At 40.2% G+C, this 21,344-nt stretch overlaps 1 protein-coding gene across 2 annotated transcripts in view; it reads left to right on the forward strand.

Annotated features, from left to right (window-relative positions):
* Positions 1-18,509: 18,509 nt before the first annotated feature.
* Positions 18,510-21,344, forward strand: part of ACE2 (angiotensin converting enzyme 2) — a 51,886-nt gene continuing 49,051 nt past the window's right edge. The window contains exons 1-2 of one of the 2 annotated variants that reach the window (XM_019956160.2): positions 18,510-18,718; positions 19,335-19,621. In XM_019956160.2, the coding sequence (XP_019811719.2) occupies positions 19,436-19,621 (186 nt within the window). In that variant the 5' untranslated portion in view covers positions 18,510-18,718; positions 19,335-19,435. Of the gene's footprint in view, positions 18,719-19,262; positions 19,622-21,344 lie in introns of those variants that run through there. The other variant, XM_019956161.2, reaches the window with a different exon arrangement.

Consider the following 21,344-nt stretch of genomic DNA (forward strand, 5'->3'; position numbering starts at 1 on the left):
TTTTAGTTGCAGCATGTGAACTCTTAGTTACAGAATGTGGGATCTAGTTCCCTGATCAGGGATTGAACCTGGACTGCCTGCCTTGGGAGCACAGAGTCTTAGCCACTGGACCACCAGGGAAGTCCCTATATTGCCTGAGTTCTAATCCTTACACCACCATTTACTAAGTGGGTGGCCCCAGTTCATAAAAGTGGAGAGGAAGCAGTCCAGTGAAATAACTTATTTCCATTTGATGTAAATAGACTAGCTTTAAAAAGGAACTAATACTTGCCCTATCTGCCCAAAGAGCCATTGCGAGAACAGAATGAAATGAATAAAACCAGCAGGATTAATAAAGAAAATGTGCACTGTCAATGCAATTTTTACTTATTAAAATTGATAGTGAAACTTCTCAACTTGATGCCATAAAAAGTAATAAAGATTTATTTAAGGAAAATATTTTGCTGTATGAATAATTCATAACTATACTGGCTTAATCTCAGAAGTAGATAGCCTGCCCGCCTAGGAAGACACAACTACACATAAATGAGGTATTTATTTGAATTTTCAGCCCAGAGGTATTAAAACCTACAAAACTCCACTAGTGTAATTGCAAAGAAAAAACATCCAAGTCCGTACACATTAATTCTAACCACCATGATCCCTCATTTCCCCCCCATTGGCTATAATCCTATATAACCCCTGAAGAGACAGACAGAGCAGCCTGTGGCAACTCAGCTAATTATTCCAGTAATAACTTTAATTCAATTAGGTAACGATGATTATATTTTTAAATGATTTTTTTTTATTCTCTGACTTATCATTGAACCAGTTGATATTTGTTCAATCAACTGGCCCACCTATCAATTCAGTTAAAAATTTTTATCTGGATGGATAAGATGTTCTGTTGGATTGACAAGTTAATTCACAGTAGAACTTTGTGCATCTGGTCAAATTCTGATGATACTCAGATTCTCCTATATCGAGGATTGGTGCCTGTGACTTGCCTGCCAGGTATGTGGGAGTGAGTCAGCCATCCCTGTTTCTTCATTACTTGGGGCTGTTTCCAGCAAAGACTCAAAAGGTCCCGGGAAGACGGGGCCGCAAGACAGCAGCAGAACAATTAATTCATGTGATAAGCCTTTTTGGTTTTTATTTAGAATTCCAGGTAATCTAACATGCTTTCTGAAGAACTGAAGTGAGTGAACTGAAGTCACTCAGTCGTGTCCGACTCTGTGACCCCATGGACTGTAGCCTACCAGGCTTCTCCATCCATCGGATTTTCCAGGCAAGAGTACTGGAGTAGATTGGCATTTCCTTCTGCAGGAGATCTTTCCGACCCAGGGATCGAACCTGGGTCTCCCGCATTGTAGGCAGATGCTTTACTGTCTGAGCCACCAGGGAAGTCTCCGGAGAACTAAAGTAAATTTAAATCTATAAATGCAAGAACTAAAATCTGCTTGCTCAAAAGTGACAGAGGCTTGCCAATGTTAATATCTTTGCCATCATTCCAGGGGTGACTGAGGCTCATATTAAATTCTCATCACATATTATAGTATTACCTGCTGGATTATCATCTGCTTAGCTATAAAAGGGAATAAAGCAGAGACATTACTTTGCCAACAAAGGTCCGTCTAGTCAAGGCTATGGTTTTTCCAGTAGTCATATATGGATGTGAGAGTTGGACTGTGAAGAAAGCTGAGCGCCAAAGAATTGATGCTTTTGAACTGTGGTGTTGGAGAAGACTCTTGAGAGTCCCTTGGACTGCAAGGAGACCAACCTGTCCATTCTGAAGGAGATGAGCCCTGGGTATTCTTTGGAAGGAATGATGCTAAAGCTGAAACTCCAGTACTTTGGCCACCTCATGCGAAGACTTGACTCATTGGAAAAGACTCTGATGCTGGGAGGAATTGGGGGCAGGAGGAGAAGGGGATGGCAGAGGATGAGATGGCTGGATGGCATCACTGACTCGATGGACGTGAGTCTGAGTGAACTCTGGGAGTTGGTGATGGACAGGGAGGCCTGGCATGCTGCGATTCATGGGGACGCAAGGATTCAGACACGACTGAGCGACTGAACTGAACTGAACTGAACTGAACTAAAGGTTCATTTTAGTAGTACGAAAACCTCAGGTTACAGTTTCAAATACAGTGCTTTAACACAGCACGTTCCAATAGATCAAGGGGAAAAAAGCCATTTAGAAAACCTCCCAAAGGATTATACAGGTGTCTCGAGGAGAATTGAGGGTGTGGGGGGCTAGAAATTGGGGTACCTGGCAATTTTTCGCAGAGTTTTGTATAGTAATTTTTTGTGTTGAGAATCCAAATAGAAGCCTTACATATCTCTGTATTTCCTTTCATCACCTCCCTCCCAGAGCTATGTTTCTTTCCAGATAGATAGGTTATCCTGCTTAAGATTTAGTCATTGTAGATTTGCATATCCATATTGTAAAAATTTTTCCCTAAACAAATCCTGTTTTCTTTTCTTTGTGAACTCGAGTAGTTTTAATACTACTTTTTATAAAGAATATATAGGTTTTATTCACAAGGTTAATTTCATTCATGAATTTTTACTGCTTCACATTATTTTATTCAAAAGCAATTATTACTAATCCTACTTAAGGAAAGTAGAAACAACTGAGTGAATTTAAATATCTTGCCCCAAATCATGCAGCATTTAAAAATGAATTCACTTGTTGTTAGAGGGTTTGAGCACTCATTCTCTTAGTTTTCATATTTTAACTATATTTCTCTACATTTAGCTCTGTTCCGCTTATAAAGGACTTTGTCATCAATTCGTCTTCCTAGAGTAACTTGAACGTGTCATCTATGCCATGCTAGATGCTAGACGAGAGCTGGGATTGGGGTGCCAGAAACCCCACAACTGGGTAATGTGTGGGGTGGTTGCCAGGATTATTCTTGGTCCAAACTGAATACATTACCATGGGTAGTGGCATACAGAGAAATTAGAATCTGAAACAGATTGAACATGTTTCACAACTGGAAAATTTTAAAACCATGGATTATATTCTTGCTTCAGCATTTGTATAGCTCTTTGGATCATTGTTGGCCGTTCCTGTGCTATGCTTGATTTAGGTCATTTTCTCTTTATACTTGGCTTGGGAGTAATGAAGGATGCATTTTAGAGGCTCTGGTAAAATTACAATCAGAACTGCAACTTTCCTCATCCTATATGGAGTCAGATTTAAATGGAGGAAGGAAGCCTTGACATATCCTGTTAAAATGGAAAGCTAGGGAATTCCCTGGTGGTCCAGTGGTGAGGACTCTGTGCTGTCACTGCCAAGGGCCTGAGTTCAATCCCTGGTTGGGGAACTAAAATCTCACAAACTACACAACACAGAAATAGCAAACACCCAAATGGAAAGTCAGACGATACCGTTCCTTTGCTTAAACCTCTCCTCTCTACCCATCTCTTTCCGGGTAGAACCCAACCTCTCACGATCTGCCCTCAGCCCCTGTATAAAGGAAAAAGGTAAAGTGAAGTTGCTCAGTCGTGTCCAACTCTTTGTGACCCCCACAGACTGTAGCTTACCAGGCTCCTCCATCCATGGGATTTTCCAGGCAAGAGTACTGGAGTGGGTTGTCATTTCCTTCTCCAGAGGATCTTCCTAACCCAGGGACCAAACCCAGGTATCCTGCTATACCTCCTGATATTTTTTATTATAAACATTATCATGCATAAAGAAAGGTTGAGGAATAGTATAATGAACACCCACTTAGCTACCACCTAGATCTAACCATTCAAAACTGAAATTATAAAGGGCTGGGAGAGATGGGGTCCTGAGAGGGTTGGCAATGAGAGAGAACCCACTGGGTCAGGCTGTTAAAGATGTAATGGAGGATGGGCGAGCTGCCTATGAAGCCGAGGTCCTCACACAGGGAGTGGGAGGTAGGGACGGGGAGGTAGGTGAGGAAGAAGCCACGTCTGGACTGTGGTTGGGCTCATTCCTAGGGCAGCACTTGGTTTCATTTGTTTGTTTGCCAGCTTTATAGAGATATATCAGTAACTGGCATATAACGTTGTGTAAATTTAAGGTATACCATGTGTTGATTTGATATAGATTGTAAAATGATGGCCACCATAGTGTTAACTAACACCTCCATTACATCACATAATTACAATCTTTTTTTGTGATAAGAACAGTTAAGATTTACTCTCAGCAACTTGCAAGTATTTAATATAGAGTCATTAATTATAATCACCATGTTTTACATTAAATCTCCAGAACTTGTCTTATAACCAGGAATTTGTACCCTTTGAGCAACATCTCCCATTTTTCCCACTCCCAACCCCTAGCAACCACCCTGTACCCTCTGTTTTTCTGAACTCAACTTTTTTAGTTTCCACGTGTAAGTGAGATCATACAGTATCCATCTTTCTCTGTTTGACTTACTTTGCTTAGCATAATTCCCTCAAGGTCAATCCACATTGTCATGAATGGCAGAATTTTTTTTTTCTCATGGCTAGTAATAGTCTAATATGAATATGATATATATATATAACACATATATAGCTATTTTATATATGTATATATATATATATATATCACATCTCTTTTCCAGCTTCATTGAGATATAATTGACATATAACATTGTGTGAATTTAAGGTATGCAATGTAATGATTTTTTATATGTTTATACTGCAAAATAATTACCACAATAAAGTTGGTTAACACACCTATACCTCATATAGTTACAGTTTTTCTTTTTGTGATGAGAACTTATAAAATCTACTCTCTTACCAACTTTCAAATATACAATACAGTATTGTTAACTATAGTCACCATACTGTACACTACATTTCCAGAACTTCTTTATCCATTTGTACACTGACAGACACTTCAGATGTTTCCGTATCCTGCCTATTGTGACTAATGCCGCAATAGACACAGGAGTGCTAATATCTCTGAGAACCTGTTTTCATTTTCTTTGGATATATACCCAGAAGTGCGGTTGCTGGACCATATGGTAGCTGTGTTTTTTAATTTTTTGAGGAACCTCAATATTGATTTCCATAGTGGTTGTACCAATCTACATTCCCAGCAACAGTGGGCAAGGGTCCCTTTTCTTCATCCTCAGCAGTACCACCTTTTGCCTTTTGATGATACCCATTTAAAAAGGTGTGAGGTGATATCCCATAGTGGTTGTGGTTTGCCTTTTCCTGATGGTTAGTGATGTTGAGAACCTTTTCATGTACCTGTTGGCCATTTGTATGTTCTTTTTTGGTGGAGTGGGGAATGTCTTTTAGAAGAGAATGATGTGTTGTGTTTCCATTGTCATTTGTTTCAAGATTTTTTTTTCTATTTTTATTTATTTGACTTATTCGTTGTTCAGGAGTGTGTTGTTTAGTTCCCACATAGTTATGACTTTTCCACAAATTGAATTTATTTGTGGAATGATAAATTCTGTAAACTGTTGTTGAATTCTAGTTTAATACCACTGTTGTTGGAAAAGATACGTTGGTATGATTTCCATCTTCTAAAGCTTGCCGAGACTTGTTATATGACCTATCATATGATATATCCTGGAGAGTGATCCACGTGTGCTTGAGAAGAATGTGTATTCTGCTTCTGCTGGATGGAATTTTTTATATGTCTACTAGATTCACTTGATCTAAAGTATGGTTCAAGTCTAATGTTTCCGTATTGACTTTCTGCCTGGATGATCTATCATTGCTGCAAGTGGGGTATTGAAGTCCCTACTATAATTACATTGTTGTCTTTCTTCAGATCTGTATTTGCTTAATATATTTAGATATTCCAATGTTGGGTGCACTTATATTTACAATCGTCATATCTTCTTGATTAATTGACTCTTATTATTATATAATGACTTTCTTTGTCTGTTACTACCATTTTTTACTTAAAGTCAATTTTTTTCTAATAGAAGTATAGCCACCCTTACTCTCTTTTGGCTTCCACTTGAGTGAATTATCTCTTTTCATCCCTTTGTTTTGTGTGCCCTTGAAGCTGAAGTGCATTTCTTGTAGGCAGCATATAGTTGGGTCTTGTTTTTAGCTGTTCTGTGTCTTTTGATTGGAGCATTCAATTTATTTACATTTAAAGTAATTATTGATAGGTAAGACTTACTAATGCCATCTTTTTAGTGGCATCTTATTCATTGTTTTCTACCTGTTTTGTGGTTCTCTTGTTCCTTTCTTCCACTCTTGCTGTGTTCCATTATGAACTGATATGCTTTGACTCCCTTCACTTTATCTTCTGTGGATCTACTGTAGGTTTTTGTTATATGGTTACCACGAGGCTCACATAAAACACAATATGGCTATAACAGAATGTTTTACACTGATAGCAATTTAACTTTGATCACATGTAAAAACTTTCCCCTTTTATGGTTTTGATGTCAGAATTTGCATCTTTTTATATTGTGTATACATAACCAAATTATTATAGTTATAGCTATTTTAACTAATTTTGTCCTTTAAACTTTATGCTAGAGTTAAGTGTTAACACACCACTGTATTACAGTATTAGAGCATTCTAAATTCTTTACCAGTGTGTTATATATTATGCTACTAATTAGCACTCATACCTTTCAGCTTGAGGAGTTCCTTTCAGCATTTCCTGTAAGACAGGTCTAGTGGTAAATGAACTCCTTCAACTTTTGTTTGTTAGAGAATATGTATCTCAATTTCATTTTTTCCTCTACTTTTTTCACCTCCATTTTTGAAGGACAGCTTTGCTAGTTATGGTATTCTTGGCTAATAGTTTTTTTTTTTTCCTTTTAGCCCTTTGAATACATCATCCCATTTTCTCTCTAAGCTTACAAGGTTTTTGCTGAAAAATATGGTTATACCCGTATGGGGCGGGGGTTCCCTTGTATAAGAGAAAATTTTTCTCCTTGCTGTTTAAAAAATTCTCTCTTTGGCTTTGATTTAGTTTTATTATAATGTGTCTTGGAAAAGACTGTTTTGGATTGAAATTTTAGGGGTAACCTATTAGCTTTGAGAACTTGGATGTCCAAATCTTTCCCCAGTTTTGGGAAGTTCTCAGCCATTATTTCTTTAAAAAGTCTTTCTAACATTTTGCCCCTCTCTTCTCCTGGAATTTCAATGATATAGACATTATTTCTCTTAATGATGTCCCATTAGTCCCATAGGCATTCTTCATTCCCTTTCTTTCTTTTTTGTTTTTCCCAGAGCAGCATTTGACTGGAGCTCTGACCATCCAGCTTTGACCTCTGTCAAGGTCAAATTTAAACCCTCTTAAACCTTCCTCAGCCTATGAAACCTTCCAGAGACAAAGATTCGATAGTCTATGTCAGTGTTGACAACTGTCAAGTGATTCTCCCTTAGGACTAAACTTGAACTCTTGCCATCATGTCCTCTCAACCCATTTCCTCCTATCATTTTCTTGGGAGTAACAGAACTGTCTGGATTATATCTCCTACACATTGACGTCAACAAATTTCAAGGCAGAAGTACAGCATCATTTTCATCTATTTTTAAAAATTGTAATTATCTTCTTCTTCAATAATCTTACTGGCGCTTTTGAACTGAACATCCCATGGAAAGAGACAGGAATTGAAATGGAAAACACACTGGCAGATTTACCCTGGTTCTCTTACTGGGTCGTATAGAGCTAGTTACTGATCATGCTGAGTGTTTAGAAGTAACAGTTTCCACAAACGTAGATTGTGAACACTCTGCAAGGTAATCTATAGTAAATGCTTTAAGTGTTAATTTCTCCCCTGTCATTTTAAACTCAGGGCTAATTATTTGTACTGATATTTTATTTTTTCCTGCTTTCTCCTATTTGTTATTGCTGCTGCTAAGTTGCTGCTAAGTCGCTTCAGTCATGTCCGACTCTGTGCGACCCCATAGACGGCAGCTCACCAGGCTCCCCCGTCCCTGGGATTCTCCAGGCAAGAACACTGGACTGGGCTGCCATTTCCTTCTCCAATGCATGAAAGTGAAAAGTGAAAGTGAAGTCGCTCAGTCGTGTCCGACTCTTAGCGACCCCATGGACTGCAGCCTACCAGGCTCCTCCGTCCATGGGATTTTCCAGGCAAGAGTATTGAAGTGGGGTGCTCAATTTGTTATTGAGACCAGTGCAAATGCAGACATATAAATGTCTAACAGGGTTAGTTATTGATCAAATGTCTTAGCAGCTTTGCTATTGGGATTAGGTAATTTACTATTCTGCTTGGCCCTGATTGAGATGTAGGGAGGTGGAATCATGCATGCATGATTCTTGAGAGTACTGTGTTCATAGCATTTTAATAGGTCAGGGTCCCTTAGCCTCAGCACTTGACACTGGGGCCAAATAATTCTTATTTGTAGGGGAGCTGTCTTAGGTGCTGTACAATGTTTAGCAGCATCCCTGAGCTCTACCCACTAGATGCAGTAGCACCGTCTCCCAAGTGGTGACAACTCCAAATGTCTCTAGGCATTGTCATCCATCCCCTGGGAGACAAAATCATCCTGGTTGAGAACCACTGTTCTCTATTACAGACATAGATTTGCTTTTAGGAGAACAAAATGACTGCCGTGCCATCTGAGGTTGTTGTCTGTGAATCTATGATCTCTAATTACTCTCCATTCCTGAACATTCTCACTGTACTGAGAAAAACATAGCTTTTCACCAAAAGAGGTAGAGCACCAATGGTCTCCCTTCAGTGAAAATTGTGAAGATGAATGCAGTAAAAGGAGTGTAAGGAAGGAACTGTGTTTGTGACGTGTGCAAATTTGCTGTCATCCTGGGACCATACATGTTACGCTTCTTTATGCCTTGACTGTCCTTCTCGTCCATGCTTGCAACAGGAATTCTTTCAAAAAGCCCTTTCTAACCACAGTCTGGGCATGCGTTTGAACTGCTGAGGTTCCAACCCCAGTTCCATTGCTTCCCAGCTTTGTGATCTGGATGGCGTGCCTTCGGTTTCCTCATCTAGAAAATATGGATGGTGCTCTCACTTACCTCATGGGGCCATTGTGAGGATTAAATGCAGGGGCACGTGCAAAGTAGTACATTCTGCCTGGCACATAATAAGCACTCATCAGAATTTGCATATTATTGTTTTTATTGTTAGCATTATTGTAGTATTAGTTTCTAACATTTAGAGTCTCATCTGCTTTTTCAAGCATTTCTGGCTGAGTCCTTGGGTTCATTCTGACTTCATATTTCTCTGAAATCATGAAAAGTTTTATATTATTACAAATCAGAGTTTATTCCATCATCTTTTATCTGTGTCTTCTGAGTAAAATTTCCCAGAAACACAGGATGTAATGAGCCAGAGTTTATGTGTTCTACATGATTTGCATTCTCTCACCCATCTCGTTTATTGGATAAGTAGTTAACACTGTTGTTAACGCTGTTGTGGGGATCTATATCCCTGGAAAAAATTAGGTAGTCATTTGGGAAAATACCTTTTCTTTCCTATTAGGACTTTCTCCTCCTCTTGCCCACTCTTATTGCTTATATCATATATAGTCACTGGGTAGAGACATCAGGATGATATTGATACTAAGATGGAAACTCCCTCCAGACCAAAGCACAATTCAGGAAGATCTCACAAGCTCTGTCTTCTTTCCTGATATTCATAAGAACCCACACTCATGGTTAGAGTGAAATCTCTACAGAAAATGTCCCAGAAATAGCGTGACCTAGATTAAGTATGTGAAAGGCATGCCCTCCTACTCTCTTAAGGCATAGCTGTGTTGAGCTGGAGGTCTACCATTTTCCAGCATGAATCAGATGTAAACCTTGATTAGTCTAAGCCAGTTACGCTAGTCCTCTGAGAAAGCTTTCCTTAGTCTTAAAAAAGTCATTAAAAAAACAGAGATTCACAAGAAGAAACTGTTCTTCTTTTTCCATATTGTCATTTCTGGATGTGACACTTGAAATGAGTGTAGCCATCTTGTGACCCCAAGGGGAGCTTTAATCGGAACGGAGGCCAACATGCCGAGGGTGCACAGTGGAAAGATGGAAGAAACCTGGGTCTTTGATGATATCAATAAGGCACTAAATTAACTAACTCTGGATTTAACACATCATAGTCTTTCATTTGCATGAAAGTTAATATGTTTTCCTTGTTGTTTAAAGCCAGTTGAGTAAGAGTGTCTTCTTACTTGCAATCCAAGAGCATCATAACTGAATAGATAATTTGGAAAGACCTTTGTGAAGTTATTGAGAGGTCGTGTGGGTTAGCTTTTGCTACACAAAAAGCCACCCTAAAACTCCATGGCTTGAAACAGTAGCCGTTTGTTTAGTTCGTGATTCTATGGGCTGATATTTTTTTCTGGGCTCACCTGAGAAGTTCTGGTTTTAGTTGCTCTCATTCATTCATGCATCTGCAGTCAGTTGCCAGGGAGGCTGGGGGCTGGCTGGTCTAGGATGGCCTCAGCTTGGTTGTCTTATCTGCTCCATTGGGCCCTCGCTCTGCAGGACTTTCGGTCAGGCTGTTCACTTGGTAAGCTACTCAGCCTTCAGAAAGAGAGAGAGAGAAAGAATGGAGTGGCCCACTTTCACTTCTACCACATTCTATTGGCCAAAGCAGGGAAGAAGAAGAAGGGAAGAAGGGAAATAGACTATATATCTTGTTGGGAGAAATTGCACAGCCACATTATAAAGGGTGTTGAAGAAGTTTTGCAGACCACTGCAAATATCTTGCAGTGAATATTTACAAAGCCCTCTCCCTGATTAGTTGAGCATCATGGTAAATAAATGGGTTAAAATGTGGGCACCTCTACTTGTTAAACAGACTTGGGCTCTTTAGTTAACCTCTTTAAATCTTCATTCACAATCCTATTAGGTGGAAATCATCATGATTCCTTACCCATAGGGTAACAGTGAGGATTCAAGAAGATACTTCTAAAGTGCTTAACACAGTCCCTGGCATATGAATATTAATCATGATTTGTAATCTGCAAAGACAGGCCTGTGTGCTAGCTAGTTAATGCCCTAGCATTCTCTCTCCCTCTCGCTCATTTTCCTCATTCTCTTCTCCTCTCTTAGTTAAATAAAACTCTGAGTAATTTCTTATCTGTTCTGCCACTACCTTTGCCCTATGGCTGTTCTAGTCGGCAGCTGGATCACAGCATCTCCATATCTGTCAGAGGCTCGTGCCCCCTGTGAAGCTCTTTAGGACACTGGCTTGCCAATGCCTAATGCTCACTGATGGGTGCACTGGGGCCTGGCCTAAGGCCTTACCTTGTCTTGGGCCTTGTTACTTCTGGGTTTTGATTACCAGCAGCTTCCTCTTTAGGAAAGTGCGAGGTTGAAATCCCAATTGAGTAATACATGGAGATTTTGGCCCTCCCCTACCACTTCTCCAAGTTTTCCAAGGAGTGTGTTACTTGTAGGCATAGATCTAGACTACGAAAAATGTCTCTCAAGTGCCCCATGCTCCCGGGCACCCTGGATCATCCAGAAACATTGTATGGAAGAATTGGAGCTGTCCCCAAATTTCAGGTTCATGTTGAATTTGTATGGAACTTGGGCATAAAGACTTCTTGACCAAATAAATTCAGAGAGGATTCTGAATCAGCTTTGAAAGAAGATCAAGCATCCCAGCAAGCTATAACTGACTCCTGCTCCCCAGCTAATTTTAGGGAAATTCCAGTTTTACAAAGCTGCTGCTGCTGCTAAGTCGCTTCAGTCGTGTCCGACTCTGTGCGACCCCATAGACGGCAGCCCACCAGGCTTCCCTGTCCCTGGGATTCTCCAGGCAAGAACACTGGAGTGGGTTGCCATTTCCTTCTCCAATAGTTTTACAATAGGAGGGGCAAAAAAGCTTGTGACAATACCAATCAGAAAATCCAGGGGAAAGACTGAACAGAGAAAGATACTCTACGAGAGTTCCTCCAAGTGTATTCTCAAATTTTCAATATTCACAATTGCTTGGTGATTTTATCCTTGCACAGATCACTGAGGCTTTGCCTAACCTCATATAAAGCAATGTCAAAATATCAGGAATATCTGAGATCCAAAATTAACATCTTATAACATAATGGTGTGATCCAAGTTCCAAGGTCCTAAGGCCTTGATTCTTTTCTGGGTGGAATCCAAATGAATATTATTAATATCTACCACATTCTGACTCTCCTAGAAAAAATGCAAGGCTGTCCTGGGATTTATGTTATATAGTTTCTGGTTTCTAGGCATATTTCATCTGACATATTTCTCCAGCCAAAGAAGATTCCTAATGAAACATAACAGGCCGGCAAACCTTGGGAGGGTCTTTAATGACAAAGAATGAGATAGTTGTCTCTTACCCAGCTGAGCTTCCAGCCTTTATGTATTTGTGGTGACATTTCATCAAAAGCCAAGATATTTTTATTTAAAAAACGGTAGATTCTGAAGTCTCAGAAAAGTTCTTATAATTTCAAGTGCTTGTATCCATGTGGGCAAGAGATGGAAGCTTTTACCATTCAACTTTTGACTTCCAGACTGATCCTCCTTGAACCTCAGATGTTAGGCCCTTGAGGATTTATAATGTGATTTATCTACTCCACATCTCTCTGATCTGGCCAAGGTAACTAGCCCTGGCCAAGCCACACTGATGACCCAGACCAGATACATCCCTTAGAAGAGGAGGTAGGAAGGGTACAATGTGTCTCCAAGATAAACCTACTAGACTTCAAAAAGACGACTACTGTTGGACATTTCTAGCTGGATCAGAAAATATGGCTCTTATACTCAATCAACAGACTACAGTAGAGGTCAGTAGGGATGAAGGCTTATCCTAAGATATTTAGTTGGTGATGGACAGGGAAGCCTGGCATGCTGGAGTCCATGGGGTCACAAAGAGTCAGACACGACCGAGCGACTGAACTGAACTGAAGAAATATTAACCAAAGTGTATTATTATTATTTTTTTTTTACTTTACAATATTGTATTGGTTTTGCCATGCATCCGCCACGGGTGTACACGTATTGCCCATCCTGAACCCCCCTCCCACCGCCCTCCCCATACCATCCCTCTGGGTCATCCCAGTGCACTAGCCCCAAGCTTCCTGTATCCTGCATCAAAAGGTCTTCAGTCACCCTCAGATTCCAGCTGACAGGTAGGAGCTAGCTGCAAATGGAGTCTTCTATGCTTTGAATGCCCATCAGTGTTTCAGCGTTGACCTGGATTGGGTTTAAGCTACTTGGCTTCAACTATGTATCATGTCAGCTGCCTTCTCTGCACCTGCATCTTGCTTCAACTCAACCATCCTGTGCTCCTGAGATGAGTCTACTCGTCTATAAGCCAGTTGAGAAATGTGATGCTCTGGTCAAGTTCCTAAAACTCCCTTCTATCACTTCCCTGTGCAGTCCACAGATGGCTCCCCTAGGGAGGGTTATTTGAAATAACTTTTTTCCTTCTTATTCCATCCTATTTTCCTCCTGAGGTCTGGACTAAGTCATACTTGCCAGCACACCAGAATCCTGAAGAAGTAAGACCCTTTCCTCTTTGTCTTAACTGAAAAGACCTATTTGACTAACCATCTCTAGATAACAACTCTCAAATTTTCTATCTTCATCCCCAACTTCACTGCCAACCTGCAGGTTTGCATATCTAGTTGCCTCTTCAGCACCCTCACTTGGATTTCTCATGACCTCAACTAAACTCCTAGTCTTCCCTCCAAACCATTTTACCTGCAACCATCCCATTTAAATTGATGTCAGTCTCATCCTTCTAGTTGTTCAGTCCAAAAACCCTGGGATAATCTTTGACTCTCTTGATCTTTCACAGCCTACAGCTAATTCCCCAGAGAATCCTGCTGGTTTTGTTTTCAAATTGTATTCAAAATCTAGCCACCTGTTCTCCATAATGCAGCCAGAGTGATTCTTTCATATATAAATGACATGGTATCACTCCTCTGTTCAAACTCTACCATAGATTCCCATTTCATTTAGGATAAAGGTTCAAGTTTTGCTTCTAAGGCCCTAGATATAAGTTTATACTAGTGGCTCTAGTGTTACCTGCTATTTTGTACAGTTTGGGTGTGGGAATAAATTTGGGTTACATGACAAGCACTGTACTATCATAAATTCAGACAAATAATCAGTATAACCTTCCTGGAATCCACAGTTTGACTTTTACAACTTGAACTCTGTCTGTTGAAAACATTTGTCAATTGGTTAATGAAGATTATCTTTGCTCTATCTGTAAGAAAAAGGGACAGCTATGCAACTAGAAATGTAAACAGGAAAGAGCTTTAGCTTTTCCTTTGGGTTAAAGAGTCAACTTATTTATTTTAAGTAAAGTACTTATAAATTCACTTTGTGTGATAAGTATGTGGTTTAAACCAATTGGACTAAAGGCAAATCATTCTTGATCATGTACAGTTTTAAATTCACTCTGTTTTATATTCCTGATATCCTTTCTTATTTCTTAGAAGCATTACTCTATCAATTTTAAGATAAGAAATTATGCAAAACATCCTTTTTTCTCTGACCAAAGTTATCTTCTCAACTTGGAGAACTAGAGGAAGTTTATGCTATAGCTATTTAGAGACCTCACCGTTTATTACTCAGTTGGAAGTGGATAGAAAGCTGAGCAGTAAGGGAAATAGGGATCTCAAAGTCTATGCACTTTGCTCGAGCAGGATGAAGACCCACCCTCAGGTCCAAGCCTATGAAGAGGGAGCGTTCTAATTGAACTCCATGGTTGTCTGGTTCTTGCTTAGTTCTCAGCATACAGCACATCAAACACAGGGAGGGAATTTGCAATGGGCAGGGCCACTCAAAGTGCAATCTTCAAGAAGTGGCACCGAATTCAGAGCCTGCAGAGACAGCAAAGTTAATAGCAATAAAGCTGTTTGGAGCCATTTAATGTGCAGCCCCAAAGATGTTGTCATGTTGGAGCCTAGTCAATGAATGCTGTCCAAGATGATGACACTGAGTCACCTGGAAAGAAAAAAGGGCACATAAAGTAATGTTCAGGCAGCTCTCTGATTAGGGTGGAATATATTGTAGGAAAATACCTACTTTAAATGGTTAAAAATGCACAACTAGTAAGAATCAGAGTAGTACCTTTTCATTTTGCCTACATGTGCACACTTATTCTCAGAATAAGTTTTCCTTCAGAACTCTTACGGTTGAATCTCCCATCTCCCTCACTTCTCAATGTCCCCTAATTATTACATAGCTTTGCACACTTTGAGTGACTTTTATTCCTAGGCATTTTTCTCTGTGTTCTCATGTATTCATTGATAGAACACGTATAATGTCCCTGTGAGATGGCTATACTATTATTATCAGCTTTGAAATAAGGAAATTAAGTATGAGGGAAATATTAAGTATTATCTGCCCAAAGTCATACAGCTAATTAGTGGCAGAGTCAATCCGTTAAGCTACCCAAGTCTTCTTCTAAATGAGTCCTGTGACAGAGGAGAGCAGTCTTTGCTGGGTCTCCTTTCTCACATATGCACCATGCTTCAGATGACGTTATTTTAGTCCTACTTACTGCAGAATCTCATGGACAGAGGAGCCTGGTGGGTTACCCTTCCCATAGGGTCACAAAAAATCAGGCCCAGCTGAGCAGCTAACAGGTTTCTTGCTTTCACTCTATTCTTTATTTTCCTCTGGATGCTCTCCTCTCTCTCTCTAAAATTGTAGGCCTCAGAAATTAGCACAGTGCTCTGAATTGTTTCGTATCGAATACTTCTAGTAACAAAGACTAAGTCCAAGATGGGTTTACCTTCTGGTGGCAGCCATGTTGGACTGATAGCTCATGTTAAGCTTTTATTCAGCCTAGCTTGACAAGGCATCTATAGTAGCTCCCTGCCTGACCTCCTTGCTTCTGCCGTACTCCCTCAGTGTCTGTTCTCTAACTAGCAGTGAGAGTGATCCTGTTTAAACAGCTGCCAGATCACTTCTCTGCTGGAGGCCCTCCAGTGTCTTCCCACATTTCTCAAGAGTAGAAGCCAAAGTCCTACAATTGTCTTTAAGGCCCTCCTTACAGCTTCCTATCCATCTTCACCTCCTGCCACATCCCCGTGCACTTTGGGCTCCAGCCACAAAGGCCTCTGATGTTCTTGAGACCTTTGCACTCGCAGTTCCCTCTGCCTACAACAGACTCCACTCAGATATCCATGTGGCTTTCATCTCTTTCTTCAGGTCTTTGCTCAGATGTCATCCTCTCATCCCCACCCCATCATTTACCACCCTCCTTTCCTGCTTATTATAAAGCCATGGCATTTACCACCAGCTATTTGTTTCTTCCTGCTACCTCACCTCATATATTATCCACAGAACTTTTCTTGTCTTATTCATTAGTGTGTATCCAGTATTTAGAATAGTGCCTTGCATATAGCACGTAACCAATAAATAATTGTTAAATCAAGATTCTTTTTTAAAAATTGAAGTGTAGTTAATTTACAATGTTGTGTTAGTTTCTAGTGTACAGCACAGTGATTCAGTTTTATACACACACACACACACACACACACACACACACACACACACCTGGGCTTCCCTGGTGGCTCAGATGGTGAAGAATCCACCTGCAATGTGGGAGACCTGGACTCAATCCCTGAATTGGGAAGATCCCCTGGAGGAGGGCATGGCTACCCACTCCAGTATTCTTTCCTGGAGAATCCCCGTGGACAGAGCAGCCTAGTGGGCTGCAATCCATGGGGTAGAAAAGAGTCAGACACAAGTGAGCAACTAAGCACAGTGTGCGCACACACACGCGCGCACACACACACACACATATTCTTCTTCAGATTCTTTTTCATTATAGGTTATTTTAAGATATTGAATATACATCCCTATACTATACAATACATCCTTGTTGCTTATCCATTTTATATCTGTGACTCAAGACTTTTGTTGTCTTCAACATGAACTGTTGTTGATCAGAGGACTGCTTAATTCTGTGCTATGTGGTTCTTTTGGGGACATTTAGATCTAGTTGTAGAACTTCACATTTTGTTAAATCTCTTATTGAAATGAAAGATACAAAGGTAATAAGTCGGGCAGCGTCTGATTTGTTCCTAGTGAATCCCTAGATATATATTTGAGATTAAAGATATATATTTTCCAAGTACAAACCACAGTCTAAAAAATGATATTTTATAGTTTTGTCAGGTGTCACAACCAAACTCTCCCTCTCTCCTTTTGAAAAGAAGAGTAAGTTTCCTCAATCTCCAGTCTACTTTTTTTCTAGTGCTTCATTCTTTAACAAAGAATCTGTTCGTCTGGCAAGTTGTTTTCCTGGGTCCCATCCTCTGGGTCTTCAGTGGATTCTTTCCATTTTCAGAATGGGCTGAGAGAACACTTCTGCAGAGCTAAAAGAACATGAGTATCTTCTCAGTAGGGAGTCAACAAAAATTTCAATAATTAGTCACTGCTTATAGTTGGCCATTGCAAGCTAGTTTTCCTACAGAATTATTGTGACAAAATTCTCCCATTTCCCTCACTCCTCAAAATTTCTTGGCTGCCAGAATTTTCCTGCTTCAGTGTTATCTTAGGCTCCTTGTTCATCTATTTTTAGCTTTCTGATTTCATATCCTGCTTTCTCTACTTCAACTCGATTGCATTCACCTGACTTTCTGCCTCAATGTGTTGAAGTTGGACTACTCACATTTTTTTTTTTTTCTGAATCTAAGAGCTTCATTCAGGAAGCAACCTGAGTAGACTTGTATTTCAGCTTTTATTAAAGTGACATCCCGCCTCTTTGTTCAGAGCCTCACACACTGCCCCCTTTTCTCTTGACCGGTTTTTCTCTTAATGCTGTGAGAAGCGAGTGGATCTCAGCTTCCTTGAATGTGGGAGGAGTTTGACTGAAACTGCACTGATCCCTGTCAGCTCACTTTGTTTTAACCTTCTTGATCATAATTGCTTAAATGTGTCAATTACTTTATGTCTTAGAAAGATGATGTCTTTTGATTCATATCAAGGGTAGTAAGAATCCACCTCTCGGGACTTGCCTGTTGGTCCAGTGGCTAAGAGTCTGGGCTTCCAATGCAGAGGGCGCAGGTTTGATCCCAGGTCGGGGAACTAAGATCCCACATGTCGTGCAGTGTGGCCAATAAATAAATAAAAAGAAAAAAAGAATCCACCTCTTTTTGATGTGGCTGAACCAGATCCGTCACATCCTTGAAGGCCCACGTCCCTGTGCTGCTCCCAATCCGTCCCGACATCATCGCTCTTAGACCACTGACAGCACTAAAGGCCTATACCATACACTCAGACGGCATGCTTTCATATCCTGGCTCTGCCACTCCCTGTGTGAGTGAGGTTTGGACATTTATTTAAGTTCTCTGAGCCTCAATTTCATAATCTGTATAATGGCAATAAAAATGTTTGCCTCTAGGTTTGCTTCAACGAGATATTATAATGCAAAGCACTTTAAACAATTATTATTTTTTGCTCTTCAACAATAATATGTACAATGTTAGAATAAGGGGAAGTAGTGGAAAGTTTGATTTAAAGGCCTAGTTACTGCCATTTCACCTGGACCTGGAAGACTTGTTTTTCTGGGTGAAGAAATGTTTTCCCTGTGTGAAAGTTTCATAATCACAGCCAAGCAGGCCAACGAGCCCTGCCACTTAAAGCGGCTTGTCTCTTTTATCTGTAACACTTATATCTATAGCCTGGGAATGAGGATACTGGTCCAACTCCTGATATTCTACAGGATAACCACTGAAATCTCTCTGAATTCGATGCCATGATCCATGGCAATGGATGACTAGGACTGACATGGACACTCTGAATTTCATTCCATGTGGTGGCATTCTGATTTCCCTGTGAGCCTGACTGAGTTTTAAACAGGTAAGTGAAAGGGATGGAGGCACAGTGACCATCTGGGAGAGAAAAGAGGACCCTTTTAAAGTTTTTCCAAGTTAAATCAGGAGAGTCAACTTGTGGAGTGAAGGGTAGTTTTATAATTCAAAAAAATGGCCCTGGAAGTGAAAATTTACCAGAAAAAAATGAATTCTATAAAGACAAGGGCAAAGTTGTTTACTTGGGAAAGTATTATCCAAGTGGAGAGTTTTTGTGAATATGAGTTTAAAATAAAAAGGAAGGAAAGATAAGTGATTATTAATGGACTTGTCTGTAAAACATCTAAGTCCCCAAACATTAGCCCCAAGATTCCTAATACAAGAGCTCATTGGTCACTGTAAAATCCTAATATCTTCAGTGTATCTTTAACAGATTTTAAGGAACATATTAACCAAATGTACAAGTTTTGATTTGGCCATAAAAATGCAAGAAGAGCTGTGATTCTCTAGGATTAATGAATAACATTTGTTTATTTGATTTGCTCTAAGAAATCATTCTAAAATCTGTTTACATATCTGGCCTCTCCAGGATGAATTTTATGTTGGTTCAGCAGATTGTTTACAGTTTTTTCTTCTTCCTTTTTTTTTTCATCTTCCCTGCTCAGTGCCCAACCCAAGGTCAAAGGCTGATAGAGAGTAAATCTCATGAGGAGGTTTTACTCTAGGGAAGTTGTTCAGTGGATGGGATCTTGGCGTACAGAGAAAGATGACAGGCTCTTTCTGGCTCCTTCTCAGCCTTGTTGCTGTAACTGCTGCTCAATCCACCACTGAAGAACAGGCCAAGACATTTTTGGAGAAGTTTAACCATGAAGCCGAAGACCTGTCTTATCAAAGTTCACTTGCTTCTTGGAATTATAACACCAATATTACCGATGAGAATGTCCAAAAGATGGTGAGTCCTCATGGCTACAGAGGGGTATTGGTTGCTTCTTAAAAATCAGCTTACTGCCCAGGAAACTGAAAAGGGAAATCAAACAAATGCTCTGAGCTATGAGATTGGATGTTTGCCTCAGTGTTTCTGATTCTGGAGTCCCAGATGACTGAAAAATTGACCTTTGAGTTTACTTGAAAAAATGTTACAAAATAATTCACTGGTCTCAGTCCAGATTCTTGGTGAATATGCTTTAGAAATTTGCCACCATAATTCTTATCATAGTCAGGCTTTCAAAGCATGTCACAGAAATGCCATAAGTTATTCAGTTAATAATTTCCTCAAGCCTACAATGTCAACAGGAATATCTAAAGACTCTCTACAAATCATCTATTAACTGAAAAAATATGCAGCTGGAGGCTTAGTGAAAGAGCTCGCTAGTAATTAAGATTACCAGGGGTCGGGTGAGGCTGGACTTGGGAATTCCTTCCTTAATTGTCACGGAGTTCTGAGGGACTTTCAGAGCATACAGGATCCACAGAGCCCTCCAAGAAAACCCATAATCAAACCAGTTCTGACAAATCTCAGAATGCTCTGGGAAAGCAAGATGTACTCTTTGACAAGTGCAAGGATTTAGGAAGTTTCTTCCCTCACATATCTCAAAGCAGTGCTGGAAATGGAGTGACATTATTTAAGCAAAGTTTTTGTGACACTTGTCCAGCAATGCATTCTTTCAAAAATGTAGTTCAAATCTTATTTTTTCAAATAGTGGATTACAGGTTTAAGTTAAATCACTGCCACTCACTGGACAGATTCTATATTCTGGACAGATTCAGTCTGAGATCTGCTGCTTCATGTGAATTCCCCAGGAGATTCCCCCCCACCCTCAGTTTTTCTAAAGAGATTTGGACAGCCCAGTGTTGTCATAGGAGACCATTTTTTTCCTTGTCTCGTATTTTGGTCTTACCTTTCTTCACTCTTCATGGTTGCTTTTTTCTCACGTTTTATTTGGTCTTGATGAGCACTGTGCATTTGTTTTCATTCTCAAATAGTCCGTAGGTGGTGTTGAAGGGAGACCAGCATTGTGCCTAAGAGCTCTGGAGTCAAGCTGCCGAGGTCCAAATCCTGGCTCCACCGCTTTCTACCTGGGTGAACTTGAGCTACTTAATGAACCTTTCTGCGCCTTAGTTTTTCTGCCTGTGAAAAGCCACGTAATACCATATTTGCTTCATAGGGTTGCTGTGACAACAGCTAATACACAAAGCCACCAGAATTGTGCTCAATGCTTGTGAGCCTGGGAGAACAATACAGTACCATTGGTGTGAATGTGAGAGGGTATTCTAATTGCTGAAAAAATGTGTAACAGTTCTGTTCAGTGTCCAGATACTGAGAAGGCATTTTACAGAAGGAGATGCAGTGATGCTTGTTGAAATCATCTCTGGATCATTAAGTGCTATCACTTTTGAATTGCACTGGTTGATTAGAGGAAAGGCAGAAATGAAAGGGCATAAGTCCACGAAGGGTAGTCAAAGTGCAGACAGTATGGGCCCTTTAAAGAAAAGTGAAAATATGCAAACACAAGAAGCAAGCAGGGGGCCCAGTATCTCCTTCCTCCAGCAGTGGTGAAGGGTGAGTTAGCGCATTAGTGCATCTGTGTGGATTTACCTGGGGAGGAGGCAATAGACAGGGAGGGCAGTGGCTCATCTGTTCTCTTATCACATTTATTGAGATCCCCTAATGAAAT

The sequence above is a fragment of the Bos indicus genome, chromosome X, assembly GCF_029378745.1.
Source record: "Bos indicus isolate NIAB-ARS_2022 breed Sahiwal x Tharparkar chromosome X, NIAB-ARS_B.indTharparkar_mat_pri_1.0, whole genome shotgun sequence".
Taxonomy (NCBI): Eukaryota; Metazoa; Chordata; class Mammalia; order Artiodactyla; family Bovidae; genus Bos; species Bos indicus.